This window comes from Peromyscus leucopus, chromosome 23 (assembly GCF_004664715.2).
Source record: "Peromyscus leucopus breed LL Stock chromosome 23, UCI_PerLeu_2.1, whole genome shotgun sequence".
Classification (NCBI taxonomy): domain Eukaryota; kingdom Metazoa; phylum Chordata; class Mammalia; order Rodentia; family Cricetidae; genus Peromyscus; species Peromyscus leucopus.
The window spans coordinates 12,975,459-12,997,381 of NC_051082.1; the positions used below are offsets into that span (position 1 = coordinate 12,975,459).

The window sequence follows — 21,923 nt, forward strand, 5'->3', positions numbered from 1 at the left end:
AGCTCTAATAGCTCTGACCTCCGGGCAACTTTATTTATTAACATACAATCAAAATAACATTTCAGTACAATTAGAATACTACCACATTTCCCCTTTTCTATTTTAATAAAAAGAAAAAAAAAGCAAAAGGTTATAACTAACAAAAGAAAAACTATATACAAAAGTACAATAACTATATAAAGAAGAAAAGGGGAAGTGCTGTGGATATCGTTCTATATAAATAAAACACTGATGGCCAATGACCAGGCAGGAAGTATAGGCGGGACAAAGAGAGAGGAGAATTGGGGAAACAGGAAGAAAGGGGGAGACACTGCAGCCACCGCCAGGAGAAGCAGCATGTAAAGATTCTGGTAAGCCACCAGCCACGTGGCAAGGTATAGATTTATAAAAATGGGTTAATTTAAGATTAAAAAAAAAAACAGCAAAAAGCCTGCCACGGCCATACAGTTTATAAGTGATGTAAGCGCCTGAGTGATTATTTTATAAGTGGATTGTGGGACTGCGGGGCTTGGGGAACCTGGAGAGAAGCCCTCCAGCAACACTTGGTTAAAAAAAAAAAAACCAACTGAGCATGATGGTTCTCATCTCTAGCCTCAGTACTTGGGACACAGATCTTTCTGAGTGCAAGGTCAACTTGGTTCCATACTGAGTTTGAGACTAGCCAAGGTTACATAATGGGACCCCGTCTTTAAACAAAAAAAAAAAAAGAAAAAAAGTTTGTATTCTTAAAGTCTGTGTATTGGTAAATGCCTTTGGAGTCCAGAAAAGGGCGTTGGATCCCCTGGACCTGAGCCACCTGATGTATGTGAGTGTCCTCTGAAATAGCAGCACACACTCTTGAGCCATCATCTCTGTAGTCCTTATGTCAGATTCTGTTGTGTTTTCTGAGAATTTTTTCTTGTCATCACAATTTTCTAGAGTGGGCATGATTGTTGCTCTGTAGACCAGGGTGGCCTTGAACTCACAGAGATCCACCTGCCTCTGCCTCCCGAGTGCTGGGATTAAAGGAGTGCACCACCACTGCCTGGCTTGTTTTCTTAATTGAATTATACTGCAGACAAATTGGGAATGCTTTCTTTCTTGTGTGTGTGTGTGTGTGTGTGTGTGTGTGTGTGTGTGTGTGTGTGCGCGCGCGCCAGCCACAAGGTAGTGTGAAGCTCACAAGATGTCCAACCTTGGGTTTTTTGGTTTTTTGAGACAGGGTTTCTCTGTGTAGCTTTGCACCTTTCCTGGAACTCAATTGGTAGCCCAGGCTGGCCTCGAACTCAAAGAGATTCGCCTGCCTCTGCCTCCCGAGTGCTGGGATTAAAGGCGTGCACCACCACCACCACCACCACCACCACCACCACCACCACCACCACCACCACCACCCCAGCCAACCTTGGGTTTCTTTGTAGCTTTTCTGCTGTATACACCAGGCTAGCTGCAAGTGTGAACTTGAGGGATTCTTGTCTTCACCCTCATATCCCCCTAAGGGGAGCTTGGGGTGTTCAGAAGCTGATGTTATGAGTCCTGCTTTTAGGTGGGTTCTTGGGACTCAAATTCAGATCCTCGTGTATGTGGCAAGTACTTTTACTCACTGTTCCTCCTCCTAGTCCTAGGGTGTGTGTGCGCATATGTGTGTCAAAAGTAGATAGATCTTGGATGGGTTTTTTGTTTGTTTGCTTTCTCCTTTTTCTTCCTTTTTTTGTTTTTTGAGCCAGAATCCCTGGCTGTCCTAGAACTCACTTAGTAGGCCAGGTTGGCCTCAATCTCAGAGATCTGCCTGCTTCTGCCTCCTTGGTATTATAGGCTTGTGTCACCATGCCTGGTGGGTGTTTTTCTCAATCATGTTCTTATTTGTTTTGGGGATACGGGTTCCCACTGGACTGGAGCTCACTGCTTGGCCAGTGTACCCCAGGGATTCTCTTGTCCGCCTCCCTAGCACTGATGATGGTGCACAGCAGCATGTGAGCAAATTTTATGTGCCGTGGCTTGGAACTCAGGTCCTCCTGCTAACTCTGCCGGCACTTTACCAACATGCCTGCCCCTGCCTCCCTGCCTGTGCCCTCTTTTTGCACCTGTTCTCATAACTTGTTTCTTCTTTTGTTGCTGTTGGAATTGGAATCACACTTCTGTTTCTTTCTCTACTCTTTCCAGTGTCCTTGTCTAGTTGGCGGTTCCCATTTTTGTTTTCCTGACCTTCCCATTGAGCACCCCCTCCACCAGGTCCTCCTGCATGCCACCCATCAGCTGTCACTGCCTGTCCCCCGGCCCTGGTGATTAACACGCCTGTGTTCGGACCGTGTCCTTGTTGTGATGATCTCCTCCTCCCTGTGTTTGGGATTGACGTGGCTTCTCTCCTGCTTGTCTCCTGCAGCCGCTTTACTGCTTTGTGCATCTGTGGAGTCTCAGTCAGCCCGGAGAGTGGTTGGCAGACGGGGACAGTACACAGAGTGTGATTGTGTCAGTTGAGCTGCTGCCCTGCAGAGCCAGAGGTTAGTCTTTAGTCTTCACAGGCGCCTGGCCTTGCTCATATACCTCATCTGGCCTTTGACAGGAAAGCTTGCCGGCCCTTAGCCTAAATCAGTTTTCCTTCTGCATTGGAGCTATTTAGAGCTCAATCTTTAAAAAAAGCGCCATGCTGCACCGGTTTCGGTGCAGTAGCAGAACATGTTTTATGTCATGCTCTCACAATCTCATGCTCAGCACTGATGCTTGCACTAGTGTTGTGTGTCTCATCTCAGTTTCCAATTGCTGACCACTCCCATTAGAAGAGGACAAGTCACTTGGGCTTATCAGCTGCCACATTCAGTAAGTAGGAATGAGCAGCTGGCTCGTTGAGAATGACCTAGGGGGTAACTACAACTACCACTTTGAACAAACTTGATCTCTTTTCTCCCTCCACTGTTTCTTCCACAGCATTCCTACTTACTGATCTTTTGTTTGGATTCACTTATCGTGTGTGTAATGTACGTGTGCATGGCTATGTAGAGGTAAGAGGACAACTCTTTGGAGTTGGTTCCTCCTCTCTGTGAGCTCTGGGTGTTGAACTCAGCTTTTTAGGTATGGACCTGGATCATCTTGATTTTTTTTTTTTTTTTTTTTATTTAACTTTATTTTATGTGCATTGGTGTCAGATCCCCTGGAACTGGCATTACAGGCAGTTGGGAGCTGTCATGTTGGTGCTGGGAATTGAACCCGGGTCCTCTGGAAGAGCAGCCAGTGCTCTCAACTGCTGGGCCATCTCTCCTGCCCCACCTTGGTCTTTTATACCAATTGTTTCCACACTTGACACTCTTCATCCTAATGACTCCTTCACTTATGCCTACAAATAATTAAGGTCTCCTTTCCCTGAGCAGAATCCCTTTTCTCTTCCTCATACATACTGTCCTACCCTAGGCCACCTGGAGCCCTTGCCAGATCCTTCTGGGCTCTTTCAGACTCTGGCGCTGCATTGGATGCTGTGCAGATTTACTGTCTGCACCTGCTCTCCTGGCTGACTGTTCCTCCTTCACTACCCTCTCACACACTTCTGCTCCAGTGCCCTCATCCATGCACTCTCCTGGCCTTAGACCATGTGTAAGCCCCTCCCTAGCACCTGGACCACCGCCTTTAGACCAGGTTGTATGTGGGTGATGTTTCTCCCCATTGTATTCTGAATGCCTTAAGTTTGAGTAGTGTCTTCATTTTTTATTTTATTTTTTTGTAGAAAAGAAACCTCACTCTGTATCCCAGGCTAGCCGTAAACTTGCGGTAACCTCTTGGCAGTTCTCTTTGCTGAGCCTCCTCAAGGGTAGGATTACAGACACGAGCTTCTAGGTTAAGTTTCTTTGATTGTAAGGTTGGTTTTTAATCTTTTAAAAATTCTCTAGACACTACCATAGTGTCTTGGGACATAGCATAGGCATCTTTGGATGCATGACATTTAGTATCCTAAAATACTTTTAAAGAACCACAATTTCTTTTTATTTTTTTAATTAATTAATTTTTCTATTATCAGCTTGATACAGTATAAATTCTTTCTTTTTTTTCTTTTTTTTTGTTTTTCGAGACAGGGTTTCTCTGTGTAGCTTTGCGCCTTTCCTGGAACTCACTTGGTAGCCCAGGCTGGCCTCGAACTCATAGAGATCCGCCTGCCTCTGCCTCCCGAGTGCTGGGATTAAAGGCGTCCGCCGCCGCCACCGCCGCCGCCGCCGCCGCCGCCGCCACCACACCACCACCACCACCCGGCCTAATAAATTATTATCTTAATAGTGAAATGTTTCATTGAGAGTTGCTCAGTAATTGTGTAAAACCAAAACTTATAAGCCATAGTCATTCTAGGGTCCCCCATGCTATATATATAGCCTCCATGGTTCTGTGGGTTACAGTCTGATTGTTACTTTACTTTATATCTAGAATCCACTTATGAGTGAGTACACACCATGTTTGTCCTTCTGGGTTTGGGTTACCTCACTCAGGATGATTTTTCCTAGTTCCATTCATTTGCCTGCAAATTTCATGCTGTCATTGTTTTTTTTCTGCTGAGTAGTACTCCATTGTGTATGTGCCACATTGTCTTAATCCATTCTTCAGTTGACGGGCATCTAGGTTGAAGAACCACAATTTCATATGAAGGCTAGGAAGCCAGGACGGGAGAGATGACTCAGTGACTTACAGTACATTCTGCACAACCACAAAGAGCTCAGTTTGAATCCCAACACCAGTGTAACAAGCCAGGTGTGGTCCATTTTCTATGAGTAACCCCAGCACCGAGTAGTGGGGAGACAGGAGGGTTGCTGGAGCTGGTCAGCCTCCAGCCTAGTTGAAAACGACCAGTCCCAGATTCAGGGAGGGGCTGGGCCTGAAATGAGAAAGGCCGAGTGACGGAGGAGGACACTTGATACCCTCTGAGGCCTTCTGGCAGGTTCACAAGTGTGTGCCCCTCACACGTGCCCACACATACACCCCAAGAATAACCCAGTGAAATCCAGGGAAGACAGCGAAAGCAGCGCCTGTGGCCTCGGAGCGGTCTGCTGGGCTCTGGAGGGTCATCACAATGCTGTGTCTGTGGACAGGGCAGAAGGGTGTAGGGAGCTCGTTGGAATGCCTGTTGAGGACCTGGTGTAATGCGTGTACATTTTACATTTCTTTGTGTCCCATCTGCCTGTGAAGCTCAGGGTTACGTTAGTCAATACCACTCTAGGCAAATACTGAAGCTTGTGAAAATAGTCACAAAAAATGGACTGTTACCCCAGTGTGGTAGAAAGTACAGAGATTCTCTTCTGTATTTTTCATGTGTATGTGCCCATGTGTTGTGTGACGGACTTTTGTGGTGATACAACACACACACATCAACTTCTAAGCTTTTGGTTTTCTAGGTTTGTGACTGTCATAGTGAATGACCACGGCAACTCTCATAAAAGAAAACATTTAACTGGGGCTGGCTTACAGTTTCAGAGGCTTAGTTCATTATCATGGTGGGGAGCGCGGCAGCATGCAGCAGATGTGGTGCCAGAGAAGCAGCTGAGACTTCTACAGCAGCATCCATAAGCATCAGGAAGAGAAAGATACTAGACCTGGCCTGGGCTTTTGAAACCTCGAAGCCCACCCCCAGTGATACAGTTGATCCAACAAAGCCAAACCTCCCAATCCCTTTCAAGTATTGGTACTCCCTGATACCTAAGCATTCAAACTTCATGAGCCTATGGGGGCCATTCCTATTGTTACCATCACAGCGACTCTTTGTTGACCTGTTGGTTAGGGAATGTTGCAATTGTAAAACATGCTGTACAACAGCAGGTCAGAGCATTAAAAAAGGGGGGGGGGTTGCTGGGCTTGGTAGTACTCCCCTGTAATCCTAGCAAGAGGCTTACTAAGGCAGGAGGATTAAGAGTACTATTTAGGCCAAGAGGTGGTGGTGCACACCTTTAATCCCAGCACTGGGGAGGCAGAGGCAGGTGGATCTCTACAGAGAGTTCCAGGAGAGCCAGAGCTACACAGAGAAACCCCCAAAAAGACGACTATTTAGTACTACTAAAAGTAAGATAGTCTGATATATATATATATATATATATATATATATATATATATATATATATATATATAGTTTTAAAGATACATTTATTTATTGTGTATGTGAGCACAAATGCCATGGCATCTGTGTGGAGGCCAGAGTATAAGCTGTGGGAATTAATTCTTCCCTGTGATGTGAGTGCCCTGGTGGGACTCATTGTCAGGCGTGGTGGCAGGAGCCTTTTAACCGCTCGGCAATCTCACTGGTGTGTGTATTTCTGTGTCTGGTCCCCATCTCACAAGGTCTCCTGTATTCTAGGCTACTTGCTGTGTAGCCAAGGATGATCTTGAACTTCTGATCCTGATTCCACTTCCCATGTACTGAGACTGCTGGGTCCACTACAACAGTCTCATTCAGTGCAGGGAGTCCAACCCAGGTGTTCCTGGCAAGACTGACAGCTGAGCTACAAGCTTGCTGTCCTTGTGCTGTCCTGAGTTCAGTGTCCAGCATTGCAAAAACAATACTAAATAAGTAATAATAAATAAATACATTATTAAAGTAGATTTGGATAAATTGAAAATGTTTTTCTGGTTTGAATGGAAGTATGTAATACTATAGTGTGGTCAATTCTAGGTGATTTTATGATCTCCAAAAAGAAGAGCTTCTTTTTTTGAGACAGGGTTTTTCTGTGTAGCTTTGCGCCTTTCCTGGAACTCGCTTTGTAGCCCAGACTGGCCTCGAACTCACAGAGATCTGCCTGCCTCTGCCTCCCAAGTGCTGGGATTAAAGGCTTGTGCCACCACCGTCGGGAAGAGCTTCATTTTTATAGGTACTGATGTGATGCTAAAGGTTCTGCACTTTTGTGTATTAGCAAAGAGAAGATGAAAACAGAAGGACTTGACTTCCCGGACACATGCTGCAGCATACCCATGTACACACACACACTTATACATACATATGTACACACACACACACACACACACACACACACACATTTTTGATTAAGTGTCCCCTGCCCGCCCCCCATCTCCCCATCCCCCCCCCTTTCCGGTCTCTGTAGCTTTGGAACCTGTCCTGGAACTCGCTCTGTAGACTAGGCTGGCCTCGAACTCAGAGATCTGCCTGCCTCTGCCTCCCGAGTGCTGGGATTAAAGGCCTGTGCCACCTCATCTGGTCTTTGGGGCATTTTTTGATTGCTTTTTGGAGGAGGATCAAACCCACTGTGGGGAGCCACTACCTCTGGGCAGGTGGCCTGGGCTATGTAAGAGCAGCCGACTGTGAGCCTGGGAGTAAGCCAGCACGCAGCATTCCACTGAGGTGACTGCGTCAAACTCTTATCTTGAATTCTTCCTGTAACCTGTAGGGCAATGAGACCTTTCCCCAAAAACTTGTTTTTTAGTCATGGTGTTTATCACAGCAACAGAAAAGCAAACTAAAATAAGACTCTTAAAAACAAAACCAAAAAGATAAATAAATCTGTTTTATACAAAGCTAATGACTTCTCCTTAGAAGATCTGTTAAATCTAGGAAATAGGATAGGTGTCGGTCGCACAGAATGGTGACCTGCCTCCCTTACTAGCTAGAGAGCCACAGTTTAAGGAGAGGAGACTGCCTCGCTGTGCTGGGCAATAGTGAGGCAAGGGGAAGGCGACTCCAGCACTCATGTGCTGTACTTCTGAAAGCAGGTGGCGTTCTTGAACTCTGGCAGGTAAGTACACGTGTATAGACAGTTTTTCTTCTGGTGTCTCTTAGAAAAGAACAGTCTGAAGCCAGGCGGTGGTGGCACAAGCCTTTAATCCCGGCACTCGGGAGGCAGAGGCAGGCGGATCTCTGTGAGTTCGAGGCCAGCCTGGGCTACCAAGTGGGATCCAGGAAAGGCGCAAAGCTACACAGAGAAACCCTGTCTCAAAAAATCAAAAAAAAAAAAAAAAGAAAAAGAAAAGAAAAGAACAGTATGAATTTGTCAGTGTGCTTGCCAGGGAAACACAGGCTTTCTCACAGCTATAAGAACTGGAATTTATTTAATTTCACTCAATTTTCTTCACCTCTTCTGGACACTGACAGTTTGGGCTAGGATTAAAGGTAATATTATTAAGTAAAGATTTTTAAGTAAAATAATTCCTTTAAAAAGGCATTTAAATAGGATCTGTATTTCTGATGGGGATGTTTTTCTATTTTATTTATTTATTTAGTTTTTAAATTTATTCTTACTCATTTATAGGTATACAGTGTTCAGCCTGCATGTGTCCCTGCGGGCCAGAAGAGGGCATCATTACAGATGGTTGTGAGCCACCCTGTGGGTGCTGGGAATTGAACTCAGGACCTCTGGAAGAGCAGTCAGTGCTCTTAACCACTGAGCCATCTCTCCAGCCCGTTTTTCTATTTTTAACACTTTGTCATAGCATAATGTCATAAAGTTAGATCATTGACTTGAGGAAGGTAATTAGGCTTCTTACCGTTGCTGTCACAAACTAGCTCTGCCTAGCAGATGGAGTTGTGTGAGGCTGAGCACTGAGCTGGGCTTATTGTGTGCATTGCCATGCTCAGCAATTAGTTTCTTTTTTCTCTTCCCTCTTTTCTTTCTTTCATTTTTTTTTTTTTTAAATTATATGTTTTGGGATAGGGTCTCTGTATGTGTTCCTGGCTAACCTGAACTTGCTCTGTAGACCAGGCTGGCCTATTCTGTCTCCCAAGTGCTGGGATGCATGCCAGCAGCAGCTACTTTGTTGACATGTCATTTCAGACATGCTTCTCTTCCATTCGCCTGTTATTTTGTCTGTACCTGTGAAAGTTTTTCATTCAAGATCATGAAGATTTATTCCTGTTCTTTTGTGGTTTGTGGCTGGTATGCTTATGTTTTTGTTTTTCTGAGACAAGATCACACTGTGTAGCCCTGGCTGGCATAGAACCTGCTAGGTAGACCAGGCTGCCCTCAAACTCTCAGAGATCCACTGGCCTCTGCCTCTGCCTCCAGTACTGGGATTCATGATATGTGTCATCACACCTGGGTCAGTTTTAGTTTGTTTTTCTTTCCTTTCCCTCCCTCCCTCCCTCCTTCCCTCCCTCCTTCCCTCCTGTCTTTCTTTTTTCTTTCTGTCTTTCTTTTCTCTTTTCTTTCTGTCTTTCTTCTTTCTTTCTTTCTTTTTTTTTTTTTTTTTTTTTTTGGTTTTTCGAGACAGGGTTTCTCTGTGTAGCTTTGCGCCTTTTCTGGAGCTCACTTGGTAGCCCAGGCTGGCCTTGAACTCACAGAGATCCGCCTGGCTCTGCCTCCCGAGTGCTGGGATTAAAGGCGTGCGCCACCAACGCCCGGCTTCTTTCTTTCTTTCTTTCTTTCTTTCTTTCTTTCTTTCTTTCTTTCTTTCTTTCTGTCTGTCTGTCTGTCTGTCTGTTTTTCTTTCTTGGCAGGGTCTCTGTGTAGTCCTGGCTGTCCTGGAATTCCCTCTGTAGATCAGACTGCACCCCCTTTATTTGTTTGTTTGTTTGTTTGTTTATTTATTTATTTATTTATGATGTATTTGTGTGGGTGCCTGTGGGGGCCCAAAGAGGGCATTGGATCCCCTGGAGCTGAAGTCACAGAAGGTTGAGGTGTCTTATGTGGATGTTGGGGTCTGAATAGACTTCTGGAAGAGAAGCAACCTCTTAAGCTCCAGACTGACTCAGCTTATGGCAGATTTTAACTCTGTTGTTGTGTGGATATTTCAGATGTCCCAGCATCCTCTGTGGTAAAGACTGTCCTCCTGGTAAAGTATCTTAGTACCTTTACTGAAAATGAAGCTAACACAAGTCAAGATTTATGGGAGCTACAGAGAAGGCTGAGTGGCTAAGAGCACTTGCTCTTCTTGCAGAAGACCCAGATTTGGTTCCCAGTACCCAAACGGTACTTCACAACTTTCTAGCCCCAGTTCCAGGAGATCTGATACCCTCTCTGGACTCTGCAGACTCACAGACATACATAAGGCAAAACACTCATACACATGCAATAACAGTAAATCTTCTGTTTGTTTGTTTGTTTGTTTGAGATAGGGTTTCTCTGTGTGGTTTTGGTGCCTGTCCTGGAATTTACTCAATAGACCAGGTTGGCCTTGAACTCACAGAGATCCCCCTGGCTCTGCCTCCCGAGAGCTGGGATTAAAGGCATGTGTCACCACTGCCCAGCTAACAGTAAATCTTTAAAAAAAAAAAAAAAAAAAAAGATATATGAATTCCCACTTATTTTGGTTGCTTCTTGTGCCTGATTCTGTTCAGAGTTGCAGTGTCTTGTTACTGTGCCATTTTAGTAAGTTGAATTTAACCTTTTTTTAAAGATTAATTTTACATGTATGAGTGCCTGCATGTAGGTATGAGGGTGCTTCGTGTCTTTGAGGTCAGAAGAGGACGTTGGATCCTTGGAACTAGTTACAGATGGTTGTGAGTCTCTCTCTGAGTTCTGGGAATCGAAATCCAGGTCCTCTGCAAGAAACGGAAGTACTAGTCCTCAAAATAGACACTCATAAAAAGTTTTTCTTGAAGCAGGATCTCACTGTGTAGCTCTGTCTGTCCTAGAAGTCAGAGACCCTACCACTGTGCATGGGCCTCTGCCTCCAGGGTAATGGGATTAAAAGAGTAAGCTGCCACACCCAACCTTCAAAATGGTTTTGACTGCTCTGATTTACTTGTGTTTCCCAGTGAGTTTTAGTAGAGTTTTTATAGAGATTATATTGAGTCTGTAGTTCAAGTTGGGGGAGTAATAATGCAAAACATGAGGTGTCTTTTATACTTGAGTCATCTTCCGAGGTTTTCTTTTAATTTTTGTTTGTTTTAAAGATATGTTTACATTCTTCACAGTAATTGTTTTTACACTTAAGACATTTTTTTTCCTTTTTGTGATTGGAGATGGTCTTGCTGTGTAGATTGGTCTGGCTACAAGTTCACTGTCCTTGCTACACAGCCTTCTGAGTACTGAGACCACATGCATGCCTGTGTTTCTCAGCTGTATTCCTAAGGTTTTTTTTTTAACCCTTTGAATTCTATTGAATACAAATTGCTTTCTCCAGGAATACTTGATCCTTCTCCTTGAGCAGTTTTAGATTAGTGCACTCTTGTTTTGCTGTTGTTGTGTACCACTGATACATGTCTTCCTTTCAGCTCTTAGAAGCATACACACTGACCTCAGAAGGCCTCGGGTAGGGAAGTCTGTTCTGCCCCCACTGCTTGCTCATTTAGTACTTGCCCACTGAAAACCACAGCTGTTTGAGTAGATGTACTTTGTAGAGCTGCTTCTTTCTATCCAAAAGAAGTGGTAATTTTTGGACTCAGGTTGTCAGATTTTCATTGTGTTTCTTTGTAGTTTAAAAGCAAAAATATTTTATGAAACACTTAACGAAATTAAAAAGCAGCTTTCTTTGAAGGCAGCGATAGGAGTTGGTTCCTTCTCTTACACAATGGCACACCAAGGACAGTTGTGTGGGCATACCTTTAACTCCCCTTGCATGTGAGTCAGAGGTGGGTGGATCTCTGTGGGTTTGAGGCTTGCCGGATCTACACATAAGTTCTAGAACAGCCAGAGCTATATAATAGAGAGACCCTGTCTCAAAAAACAGACAAACAAAACCAAAACAAAACCAAAAAACCAAACCACCCACCCAAAAGAGATGATGTTAATCTTGAAAGACCTGCCTCTGCTTTTTGTTACATTTTTTTACATTTTTACAGCAGAGCAATGTTTCACTAGGAACATTACCCTTCATCTTGTGTAGCAGAGACTGTCAGCTCTGACCACAGCCATTGTAGTCTTCAGAGGCCTGTTCTCTTCTGCCCTTCCCACGTTTCTTTTGGTGGTTTTTTGTTCTGTTTTATTTTTAAGATATATCTTAATTTATTATTATTATGATTTCGATTTTTTGAGACAGGGTTTCTCTGTGTAGCCCTGGCTGTCTTGAAACTAGCTCTGTAGACCAGGCTGGCCTCAAACTCACAGAGATCTGCCTGTCTTTGCCTCCAGAGTGCTAGGATTAAAAGCGTGTGCTACCACCGCCCTGCTTTATTTTTAAGTATGTATATTGTGTGTCTGGTGTGTGCACTTGAGCATGGGTACCCATGTAGGCCATAGGTATGGGATCCCCTGCAGCTAGAGTTAACAGGTGATTGACTGTGAACCATCCAACATTGGCGTTAGGATTGAATTTGGGTCCTCTGGAAGAGCAATATGTACTGTTAAATGCTTGAGGCATCTCTCCAGTCTTTTTATTTATTTTTTATTTGTGTGTATTTATTTGTTTTGGGGACAAGGTCTTATTTATCACAGGCTGATTTTCATATAGCTGATTATGACTTGTAACTTCTCTTCCTCACCCACTGCATCCTGGGTATTGCAGGCATTGTTCCACTGTGGGCAGTGTTCTTCAGTATTCTAAAACAGAAAGTAGAGTCATTTGTGTGCGTTGCACTTGGCCATGTAATGTGTGTGTACTTGTGGTGCAGGGCCTTTGAAAGCGAGGCCTTGTGCATAACAGGCCTGCATTCTGCCCCTGAGCTAGCCCCCAGTCCCTGTCTGTTGTGTTCAGCTGCAGCCCTCTGCTTCTTAGAGCTTGTTTCTGATTAACTGGCATGGTGGCACATGCTTTTAATCTCAGCATTAGGCACTCGGAGGCAGGAGGATTGCCATACATTACAGCTTAGTTTCAGTTACATATTGAGTTCCAGGTCATTCTGGGCTGTATAGAATAAACTCTGGTCTCAAGAACAAAATAACCCATTTTGATTCTCTGTAAGCACTTGACACAGTAAATTCCATAAAGATAGGCTTGGGTTCAGCTTCCTCTACTTCTAGGGGACAGTTAACTGAAAGGCAGGATTAAATTTTTCTTAATTTCATAGAGGGTAGATGGGTGGTACCCACATGTGGAGGTCAGGGACCAAGTTCTGAGAGTTTCTCCTCCCACCTCTACGTGTTCCAGGCATTGAACTCAGACTGTCAGCCTTGCACAGCAGACTCTACCCGCTGAGCCCCTCACTGGCCCTGGAGTTTAATGTTTGTGGTACTGGGAAGGAAGCACATGGAAGCAGCCGGCGTTCTGCCGTTTATTTGCACCGTACCCCATTTTGCTGTTTCTATAAATTTAATTTTTTGTTTATTTGTAATATAATACTAACATTTTACTTACTTGACTGCTACTCTGGCTTTGCCTTAAAAATACTCCAGCTCTGGCAAGATGACAGCTCCGGGGATAAAGGCGCCTGCTGCCACCAAGCAGGGCCAGGGTTTGACCCCCGGAGCCATGCAGTGAGAGGAGAGAACTGACCCGTTTGTCCTCTGACCTCCACGTAAGCGTCGCAGCTTTTACTTACATTCGTAGATGTTAAGATACAAACACAGTGACATGATAGAGAACAGAAGATAAGTACGGCCCCGATAGCATCAGTAAGTGTCTGAACAGGTCTGTAGAAACATTTAAATTTCATAGTTTTAAAGCATATGGAATTCAGAGGACCACTCAGGGCACTTGATTCTCTGCCTTAGCCATTTAGGTCTCGGTGCCAAATCATCTTGCCAGCCAGTTTCATAATAAGAAAAAAAAAAACCAATTCTTGGACAAGTTTGACTGTTGTCAAAAGCTTGAAACTCACAGTGTACCCCATGCTGACTCAGTTGCTTGCATGAGCCAATGTGCCTGGTGAAGTTGAATATTTTCTCTGAGCTAGAGTTGACTTGAGTTTGAGGAGCAGAGTATAAATGGGGCAGGAGGAAAGTGGTTCCTTCTGACCACCACTAGGTGGCACCAGTAACCCAACCTTCAGATGGCCGTTGGTGGGTGAGGCATGGAAGTGGGGGATCTATGTGGACCTTTCCTCCCTCTGGTCTGGAGGCCTGGGGTGTGTGTTTATAAGGCGGCAGGGAGTGGGACACAGAAAGAACTGAACCAACCTTCCTTCCTTCCTTTTCTGACAACTTCCCTCCGCCTTTTCCTTTCCAGCACTCATGTCTTGCTGTAGACCACAATAGGAAATCAATAGACTTTGAGTTGTGGTAGGAGCATGTTCTGCCCTGACTAGAATGTGGCTGGGGTTCCTGGGCACCAGCTCCAATGTTTTCACAGTCCAGTCTGCTTTACAGGAAATCCTGACGTTCATTGTACAGCGGGGCCATTCCCTCTGCCGTGGTGGCCGCTGCTGAGTGTGCCGCAGACCACTCAGCTCTTGACTCCCTTTAGATCACGAGAGCATGTTGTCCTGAAGTCTGGTATGCAGGGCTGAAGCCTTCCTACAAACTGGCTTTAGTCTCTGCTTATGGGACTAGGAAATTGGCTCAGGGGTTAAGAACACTGGCTGCTCTTCCAGAGGACCCCGGTTCAGTTCCCAGCACCCACATGGCAGCTCACGACTGTCTGTAACGCCAGTTCCAAGGGATCCCACACCCTCCACACACAGACAAAACACCAGTGCACATAAAATAAGAATTTATTTAAAAATAAATTTAAAGAAAGAAAGCTGCTTGCTTTTTGATGGAATGCCATTCCTTGTGGCTTTTCCATTTTCCTTGTTCCCATTTCTGCTAAGAAAGCAGAAATAAAGCATCCTGCTAAGTTACAGTGTGTGAATACTCCTTCTTTATAGTATGCAGTAGTGAACCTGAAGCAGGCCAAGCAAAAATGCCCTCTTTGTACAGCCTGCATCATGGATGGCAGTGGGAGTCTGGTCCTGAGAACAACCTCCCCCTGCCTGCTCACTCATCCAGTGCTGTTTTCTGAGTAGGCCTTTGTCTGATGCTGCTCAAGATCAGGACGGACGGACAGACAGACAGACAGACAGACAGACAGACACACACACACACACACACACACACACACACACACACACAGTTAAAAATCTATGGGTTGGTTTTGCAGCTTTTCCTTTTCCCTTAGAGTGGTACTTTGAGAGGATCTCTTGGCTCATCCCTAAATCTTCTGACATTTTCACACACCTCCCCCATACAAGAAAAGAGCCATTTAGGTCAGCTTTGGGACACATCTATCTGTGTTCCCTGAGGCTTAGGATGGGTCATTTCAGAGTTCTAGGTCACCATACTAGGCTGTGTATGTAGCAAGGTTTTGTCTCTTCCCAAAAAAGTGTAATTGTGTGTGGCTATGGGTCCTTTAACTATGGGTATACTTTAACTTTTATCATGTCTCCTCTCTGTTCTTCCTTTAACTGTCTCTCTTTCTTTCTCTGTTTCTCTCTTTTTCTCTCTCCCTCCCTCCTTCCCTCCCTCCCCCTCCTCTTTCTTTTGCCTTTTTTCTCCCTCCAAGCAGGTTCTTATTGTATGTATTGCACAGCAGTGAACCTCTTCGCTCAGCCTCCCAGTGTTGGGGGCACATCTCCCTGCTGTGAGTTTTAACTTCCTGAATCAAGGTGTTAGTGTTGTAGGCTGAGTTTGTATCTAAGTAAACGTTTTGTTCACTTAAATGTGTGCTTTTGAAAAAGTAGTTGTTGGCATGTTAACAGGATTTGTTTATGAACAGTGTTGCAGCTTTGCATAGAGATGATTATGACTGGTTCTCAGTACCCCGTGGTCTGCTTTTGTGTTCTTAGTCCCTTTTATTTTAATTAAAGGACTCTCAGGATCCTAACTAATAATTATTTGCTACTTTTGTTGGAATCTCTCTTCTTCCTGAAAGTATACACGAGTAAATTAAATTTTTTGTTGTTGCTTTTCTCTTCTTTTCTTTATTTTTTAGTTGTTTTGGTTTTTCGAGACAGGCTTTCTTTAGACTGTCCTAGAACTCTCTGTAGACCAGGCTGGCTTCAAACTCAGAGAGATCCACCTGCCTCTGCCTCCTGAGTGCTGGGACTAAAGGCGTGTACCACCACACCTGACTGAGTAAATTAATTTTAAAAAAGATTATTTTTGAATAGTAGTGTGTGAGTGTGTTCACCTGAGTGCAGATGCCCACAGAGTCCAGAAGAGGGCATCAGATCTTCCGGAGCTGGAGTTACAGGTGGTTGTGGGTGTTGGTAACTGAACCCAGGTCCTCTCCAAGAACAGAGCCACCTCTCCAACTTTATAAACTAACATTTGCCAACAGCTGATAGAACTTTCAGGTGATTGAGACAAGCTAGAAGGAAGTAATGAGGCTAGATATATAGGGCTATTTATGGTGTTGAAGATGAGCAGTGTCTTGTCCTCTGCTAAAAGTTGTATCCAGAGTCCAACTCCAGTCTTCTGCTCCTCTGAGGGGCTCCCTGTGTGCATTCTGGGCCCTGATAACTGATGGCAGCAGAGACATCTGCTGGAGGGATAGGCAGCTTTTTGCCTAGCATGCATGGTACACACACATTCGTGTTTACATGCCCCTCATTTGGAAAGAGAGGAGGTTAGGGCTACTAGTCCTGCAATGCTCTGTCTAAAATTTTCTGCTCACGTGTCTTACTTTGTCAATACCTTGACCCTTGGGAATACTATGCCAGAGCAGTGCCATATCAAACCCCTGGAATAGTCTTCCTGTGTGGAATAACTCTAGACCTTAACGGATTTTCTTCTCCTGCTCTTTGTAGCAACTTGTCATAAGGGTCAGGGCAGAAGAGTTTGGGAGCTTGTGGTCTCTGGCAGAGCCAGTCAAAACCATTACTGTGTTAGAAAGATGTGTGAGTGGGAGCATTCAGTGTTCAGCTGTATCTGCAGAGCACTCCTAACGCTGTCTAGCTCTTTTAACTCCAGCTGTGGAGCATTTCTTTCCTTAGCAATAAGAGTTGCTGAGCATGTAGGGGTTGCAACGCTTCTAAGCCAGGCTCAGATCCTAGAAGTAGTGAGCCTGCTAGAGACAGGCAGCTCTGCAGAAGCTGAGCTGCTTATCAGGGTGCGGTTGAGGGTGTTTGGGAAGGGAAGGGTCACTCAGAATGGTTTAACTTACCACACGTATTGTCAGAAGATAAGTCTGGACACTGACCCTGCACAGAGACCTGAACTTGCAAAGCAACCCGTTCTGCCCAGTCACACATGCACACTTGCTGGCCGTCTTGGTGCTAACGTGCAAGGGGAGCCTGGGGTGCATACTGAGTTTCAGGCCAGCTAGGGCTCCCCAGGAAGACACTGCCTAAAACAAAACACCACCGAAAAGATGTGTCTTAATTGAGATTCTATTCACTGAAAGAGAGCATGAACTCACTGTGAGCTCGAGTGCATGAAGTGATGAGAGGAAATGCCTTCACTGTTACCTGTGCTAGAGTTGACTGGATTATTACTTAGATACCAGAAAGTCACTTTCTTTGTCGTGGTTACTCGTCTGTATCTCAGTGTCGCCTGCCCATTGTATCTTCACAGATGCTTTTACCGACTCTGCTGTCAGCGCCAAAGTGAATGGTGAGCACAAGGAGAGGGACCTGGAACCCTGGGATGCAGGGGAGCTCACAGCCAGCGAGGAGCTCGAGGCTCTGGAGAATGACGTGGTGAGTGCCATTGGTGACTGTCCAGCGTGTTTGGCATACCCCAGCTCTCAATTTAACATATAGAGCAGAGACTAAGAAAAGCCTTCACCTTGACTTGAGGGCTCAGCACTCATAAAATGACTTCTTTGTGATAAAATAGTGATACGTAATTTACTACTGGAAACTAAGGTAAGCGATGACAGCCTGTTGTTTCGAATGTCTGTAAAATAAGCAGCCTAAGCAGGTAGCATTTAACTGTGTGTTGACTTTCCTAAAGTTGAAGTCAAAAGTTGGCCTTTTGTTTGAGGAAGAGAAAGTTATCGTTAAGATAAGATTTTAGGTTAGGTGTGCCAATTGTGATGTCAGCACTCAGGAGGTAGAGGTAGAAGGGTTAGGAGTTCAGGATCAGCCTTCACCGTAGAGCAAGTTTGATGCTAGCCTGTACTGTATAAGACCCTTACTCAAAAAAACAAATCAGCCGGTGTGGTGTTACCTGCCTTTAATCTCGGGAGACAGATACAGACAGGTCTACATAGCAAGTTCCAGACTAGCCAGGGCTGCCCAGTGAGAGCCTGTCTTAGGGGTAAAAAAATAGCAATCACAAAAGCAAATAATTACATTATATTAAAATTAAAGCATTGCGCTGGGCGGTGGTGGCACAGGCCTTTAATCCCAGCACTCGGGAGGCAGAGCCAGGCGGATCTCTGAGTTCCAGGACAGGCTCCAAAGCTACACAGAGAAACCCTGTCTTGAAAAAAACAAAACAAAACAAAAAAAATTAAAGTATTGCCTAAATCCCTTGAACTTAAGTTAGTGTCACTCTCTACAGAACCTTGTCTCTGAAATGTGTGTTTAACATGCTGTCTACAATTCAGATTGTAGGAGACTTTGTGATAGAGCACAGAGCTTTTTCAATTTTATTTTTATTTTAGGTGTCTGGGTGTATTGCATATATGTCTGTGCACCTACCTCTTAGAGGACAGAAGAGGGTGTCAGATAACCTAGAACTGGAGCTACAGACAGTTGTGAGTTTCTACAGGTGCTGGGAATTGAACCTGGGTCCTTTGGAAGAGCAGCCAGTGCTTATAACCACTGAGCCATCTCTCCAGTCCCTTAGCGCATAGAGATTTAAGGTTAACCATAAATAAGGTTATGTGAGCAAAGAACCTTCTGTTGTGAACAGAGCACCTGAGTCTACTGTCTGAGGCATAGTAATGTAGTAAGAGTATCTTCTCCTCTAAGAGCTCACCTGGCTGATAGAATAGAACTGCCTTGGAAACCTGTCATTGTTCATCTTCAAACTTTAAAGATTCACCTAAACTTATTACAATGGTTCTCACATGTGTATCGCCACACCTTGGGATGGGAAACTTTTTACTCTGGTAGTTAGGTGGATAAGTTCGTTGAGGGCTTTGTGGGGAGAGGGGCAGTGTTTATCAAAATTTAAAATGTGATTTATTCTATCAAACCTACTAAGATTTTTATAGCTGATTGTGGTGGTGCACACCTTTAGTCCTAACACTTAGGAGGCAGAGACAGTTGGTTTCTGTGAGTTCAAGGCCTGCTTTTGCTACACTATGCGACATTGTTTTGTTTCTTTTCTTTATGGTTTTTCAGGACAGGTTTTCCCTGTGTAGTTTTGGAGCCTGTCCTGGAACTCACTTTGTAGACCAGGCTGGCCTTGAACTCATAGAGATTCACCTGGCTTTGCCTCTCGAGTGCTGGGATCAAAGGCGTGTGCCACCACTGCCCTACTGAGACTTTGTCTCTTTAAGAAAAACGAAATTATATAAATTAAAAATAGAATATTTACTTTAGTGCTAATATAATACATGCAAATAATTATGTTTCAGGGTATTTTGAAGCATTATTTCTGTTAGTAGGTACCCATTAGGAAAGCATGAATTTCTTAATAGAGATACATTCCTACCAAAAACCAATATTCAAATAGGAAAGATACCTAATATACTTATTAACAAAAAAACAAGTTGCAGAATAGCAATACTGTATTTAAATTCTAAAAATACGTATTAAGAGAGAGAGAGAGAGAGAGAGAGAGAGTGTGTGTGTGTGTGTGTGTGTGTGTGTGTGTGTGTGTGTGTGTGTAAATAAGTTATGTACACATAAAGACCAGAAGGGCAACAGATTCCCTGGAGATGGAATTCTATGGAGTTGAGAGCTACCATGCAGGCGCTATGAATCCAGCCTCATTCCGCTGCAAGAGTACTTAGACCTCTTTTGTTGTGTTTTATTTTATTTACTTTTTTTTTTTAAGACAAAGTTTCTTAGTTGTTGGGTGTTTTGTTTTTAGACAAAATTTCTCTATGTAGCTCTGTCTATCCTAGAACTTGCTCTGTAGACTTGGCTGTTCTTGAAATCAGATCCGTCTGCTATACATCCTGAGTGTTAGGATTAAAAGCCTGCACCACCACACCCGGCTCAGTAGTAAGAGCTCTTAACCTTTAAACCACTGGCTTAAGCTCAAAAACGTTCCTAATAGTAGTTATTTATATGCCTTGGAATTTGAAGATGCTTAGTTTTAGTGGATATTTTTCTGTTTAGTTTGGTGCATCATTCATAGATTATTGAAGTCATAGTCTTCCAATTAAAAACAATTTACGAGACAGAGACAGAGAGACCGACACCATGGTGTGCAAATGGGGTCCTGAAGACATCTTGTGGGAGTTAGCTCTCTTCCTCCACCATGTCCTATGAAAAAATAATATGTGTTCTTGACCACTGAGCCATCTCTCCAGTTTAGCCTATTAGGCTTTCGAAGGAGAACTGGACATGAGAGAGGTATGTGGCAAGCCATCTATTGATACTTGACACTGAAGATTCTGCTCTATTAGCCCCAGTTCTTCCCTGTTGAAGAATGCAGCCCATGTTCTGCTGAAGGAGGGTAGCAGTGCTGAGGTTGGACGTTAGGGCAGTGAGACCCAGAGCTGTTGCTGGGATCGCCCTGCAGTCTCCAAGGCAGACAGATTCAACTCGTGTGCTGTCATCCCGTTTGCCTTCCCATTGCTCTATGCTGCCCTTCCTTTCCTGCCTTGGGGAAGGGACGGTGGCAGGGCATGGAAATCAGTAGGAAAAAATGGACTGCTTTTCCTTTCCCAAAGGTTTTTGGCTATCACAATGCACCTCTTGCCCTTCTAAGACCCACTTTAGGGATGGAAGTTGTAGGGAAGGCTGTTAGTATACTGAAGGAGAGAACTCTGACCCAGAGGCCCAGATTCATGACGTGGCTGGATGTTCTAAGTTTTTCTTAAATCCTCTCAGATAACTCATGTAATCACCTACCAATTTAAGGGGGTGATACATGTAAGAAGAGTTCTTCCTAAAGAGTTGTTTGTTTATTTTTGTTTTTTGAAATAGGGCCTTTTTTACTATAGCCCAGGCTGGCCTTGAACTCAAAACATCCTCCTGTCTCAGTTTCCTAAGTGCTGGTATGACAGGCAGGAGCTATGTCTAGCTTTCTTGAAAAGGTTCCTTCCTTCCTTCCTTCCTTCCTTCCTTCCTTTTTTTTTTTTTTTTTTTTTTGGTTTTTTCGAAACAGGGTTTCTCTGTGTAGCTTTGCGCCTTTCCTGGAACTCACTTGGTAGCCCAGGCTGGCCTCGAACTCACAGAGATCCACATGCCTCTGCCTCCCGAGTGCTGGGATTAAAGGCGGCCCTTCCTTCCTTCCTTCCTTCCCTCCTCCCTCCCTCCCTTCCTCCCTCCCTCCCTCCCTCCCTCCCTCCCTCCCTCAGTATCCTGCCAGTGTGTATGCCTGCAGGTCAGAAGAGGGCAGCAGATCTCATTACAGATGGTTGTGAGCCACCATGTGGGTGCTGGGCTTTGAACTCAGGACCTCTGTAAGAGCAGCCAGTGCTCTTAACCACTGAGTCATCTCTCCAGCCCCTCTAAAAGGTTTCTAAAGGCAAGTTTGGCATTTCTGGAGGGAAGGGATGGGATTAGGTCCACCCAGTGCAGTTTGTTAGGTGTTATTGCAAGAATTGGTTGCAGATGAATTAAAAAGTTGATTTTGAAAAATGACCTTCATTTTCCTTCTAGTCTAATGGATGGGATCCCAATGATATGTTTCGATATAATGAAGAGAACTACGGTGTAGTGTCCACATACGATAGCAGTTTATCTTCATATACGTAAGTTCACAAAGTTCTCTTTTATTTTAGCTAATTTGTCTTAATCAGCTTAAATGATGTTGTTGAATAAATGTTTCTGTTTTATTTTAAATTATACATCGAAACAAAAACAAAGAAAGCCGGGTGCTGATGGCACACATGTTTAAACCCAGCACTCAAGAGGAAGAGGAAGGTGGATCTCTGTAAGTTCGAGGCCAGCCTGGTCTACAGAGTGAGTTCCAGGTTGTCCAGGGCTACACAGAGAAACCCTGTCCCAAAAAAACCTAAGTAAATAAATAAAACAAAAATGTGACGTTCTTTCTTTTAACTATTTAGGCTTTCAAGCTCACAATAAAACAGTGAATAAATGTATCCATCCCCCCCCCCCATACCTTCTCTTCTGGTTAAAATACATTTTGTCTTTGTTTTCAAATTGTAAA

General features: G+C 44.2%; 1 protein-coding gene across 1 annotated transcript in view; it reads left to right on the top strand.

Annotated features, from left to right (window-relative positions):
- Atxn2 (ataxin 2) overlaps positions 1-21,923 on the top strand; it is a 98,125-nt gene that overhangs the window by 37,959 nt on the left and 38,243 nt on the right. Inside the window, 2 exon segments of the mRNA XM_028855660.2 lie at positions 17,256-17,380; positions 21,413-21,504. Coding sequence (XP_028711493.1) covers positions 17,256-17,380; positions 21,413-21,504 — 217 coding nt within the window.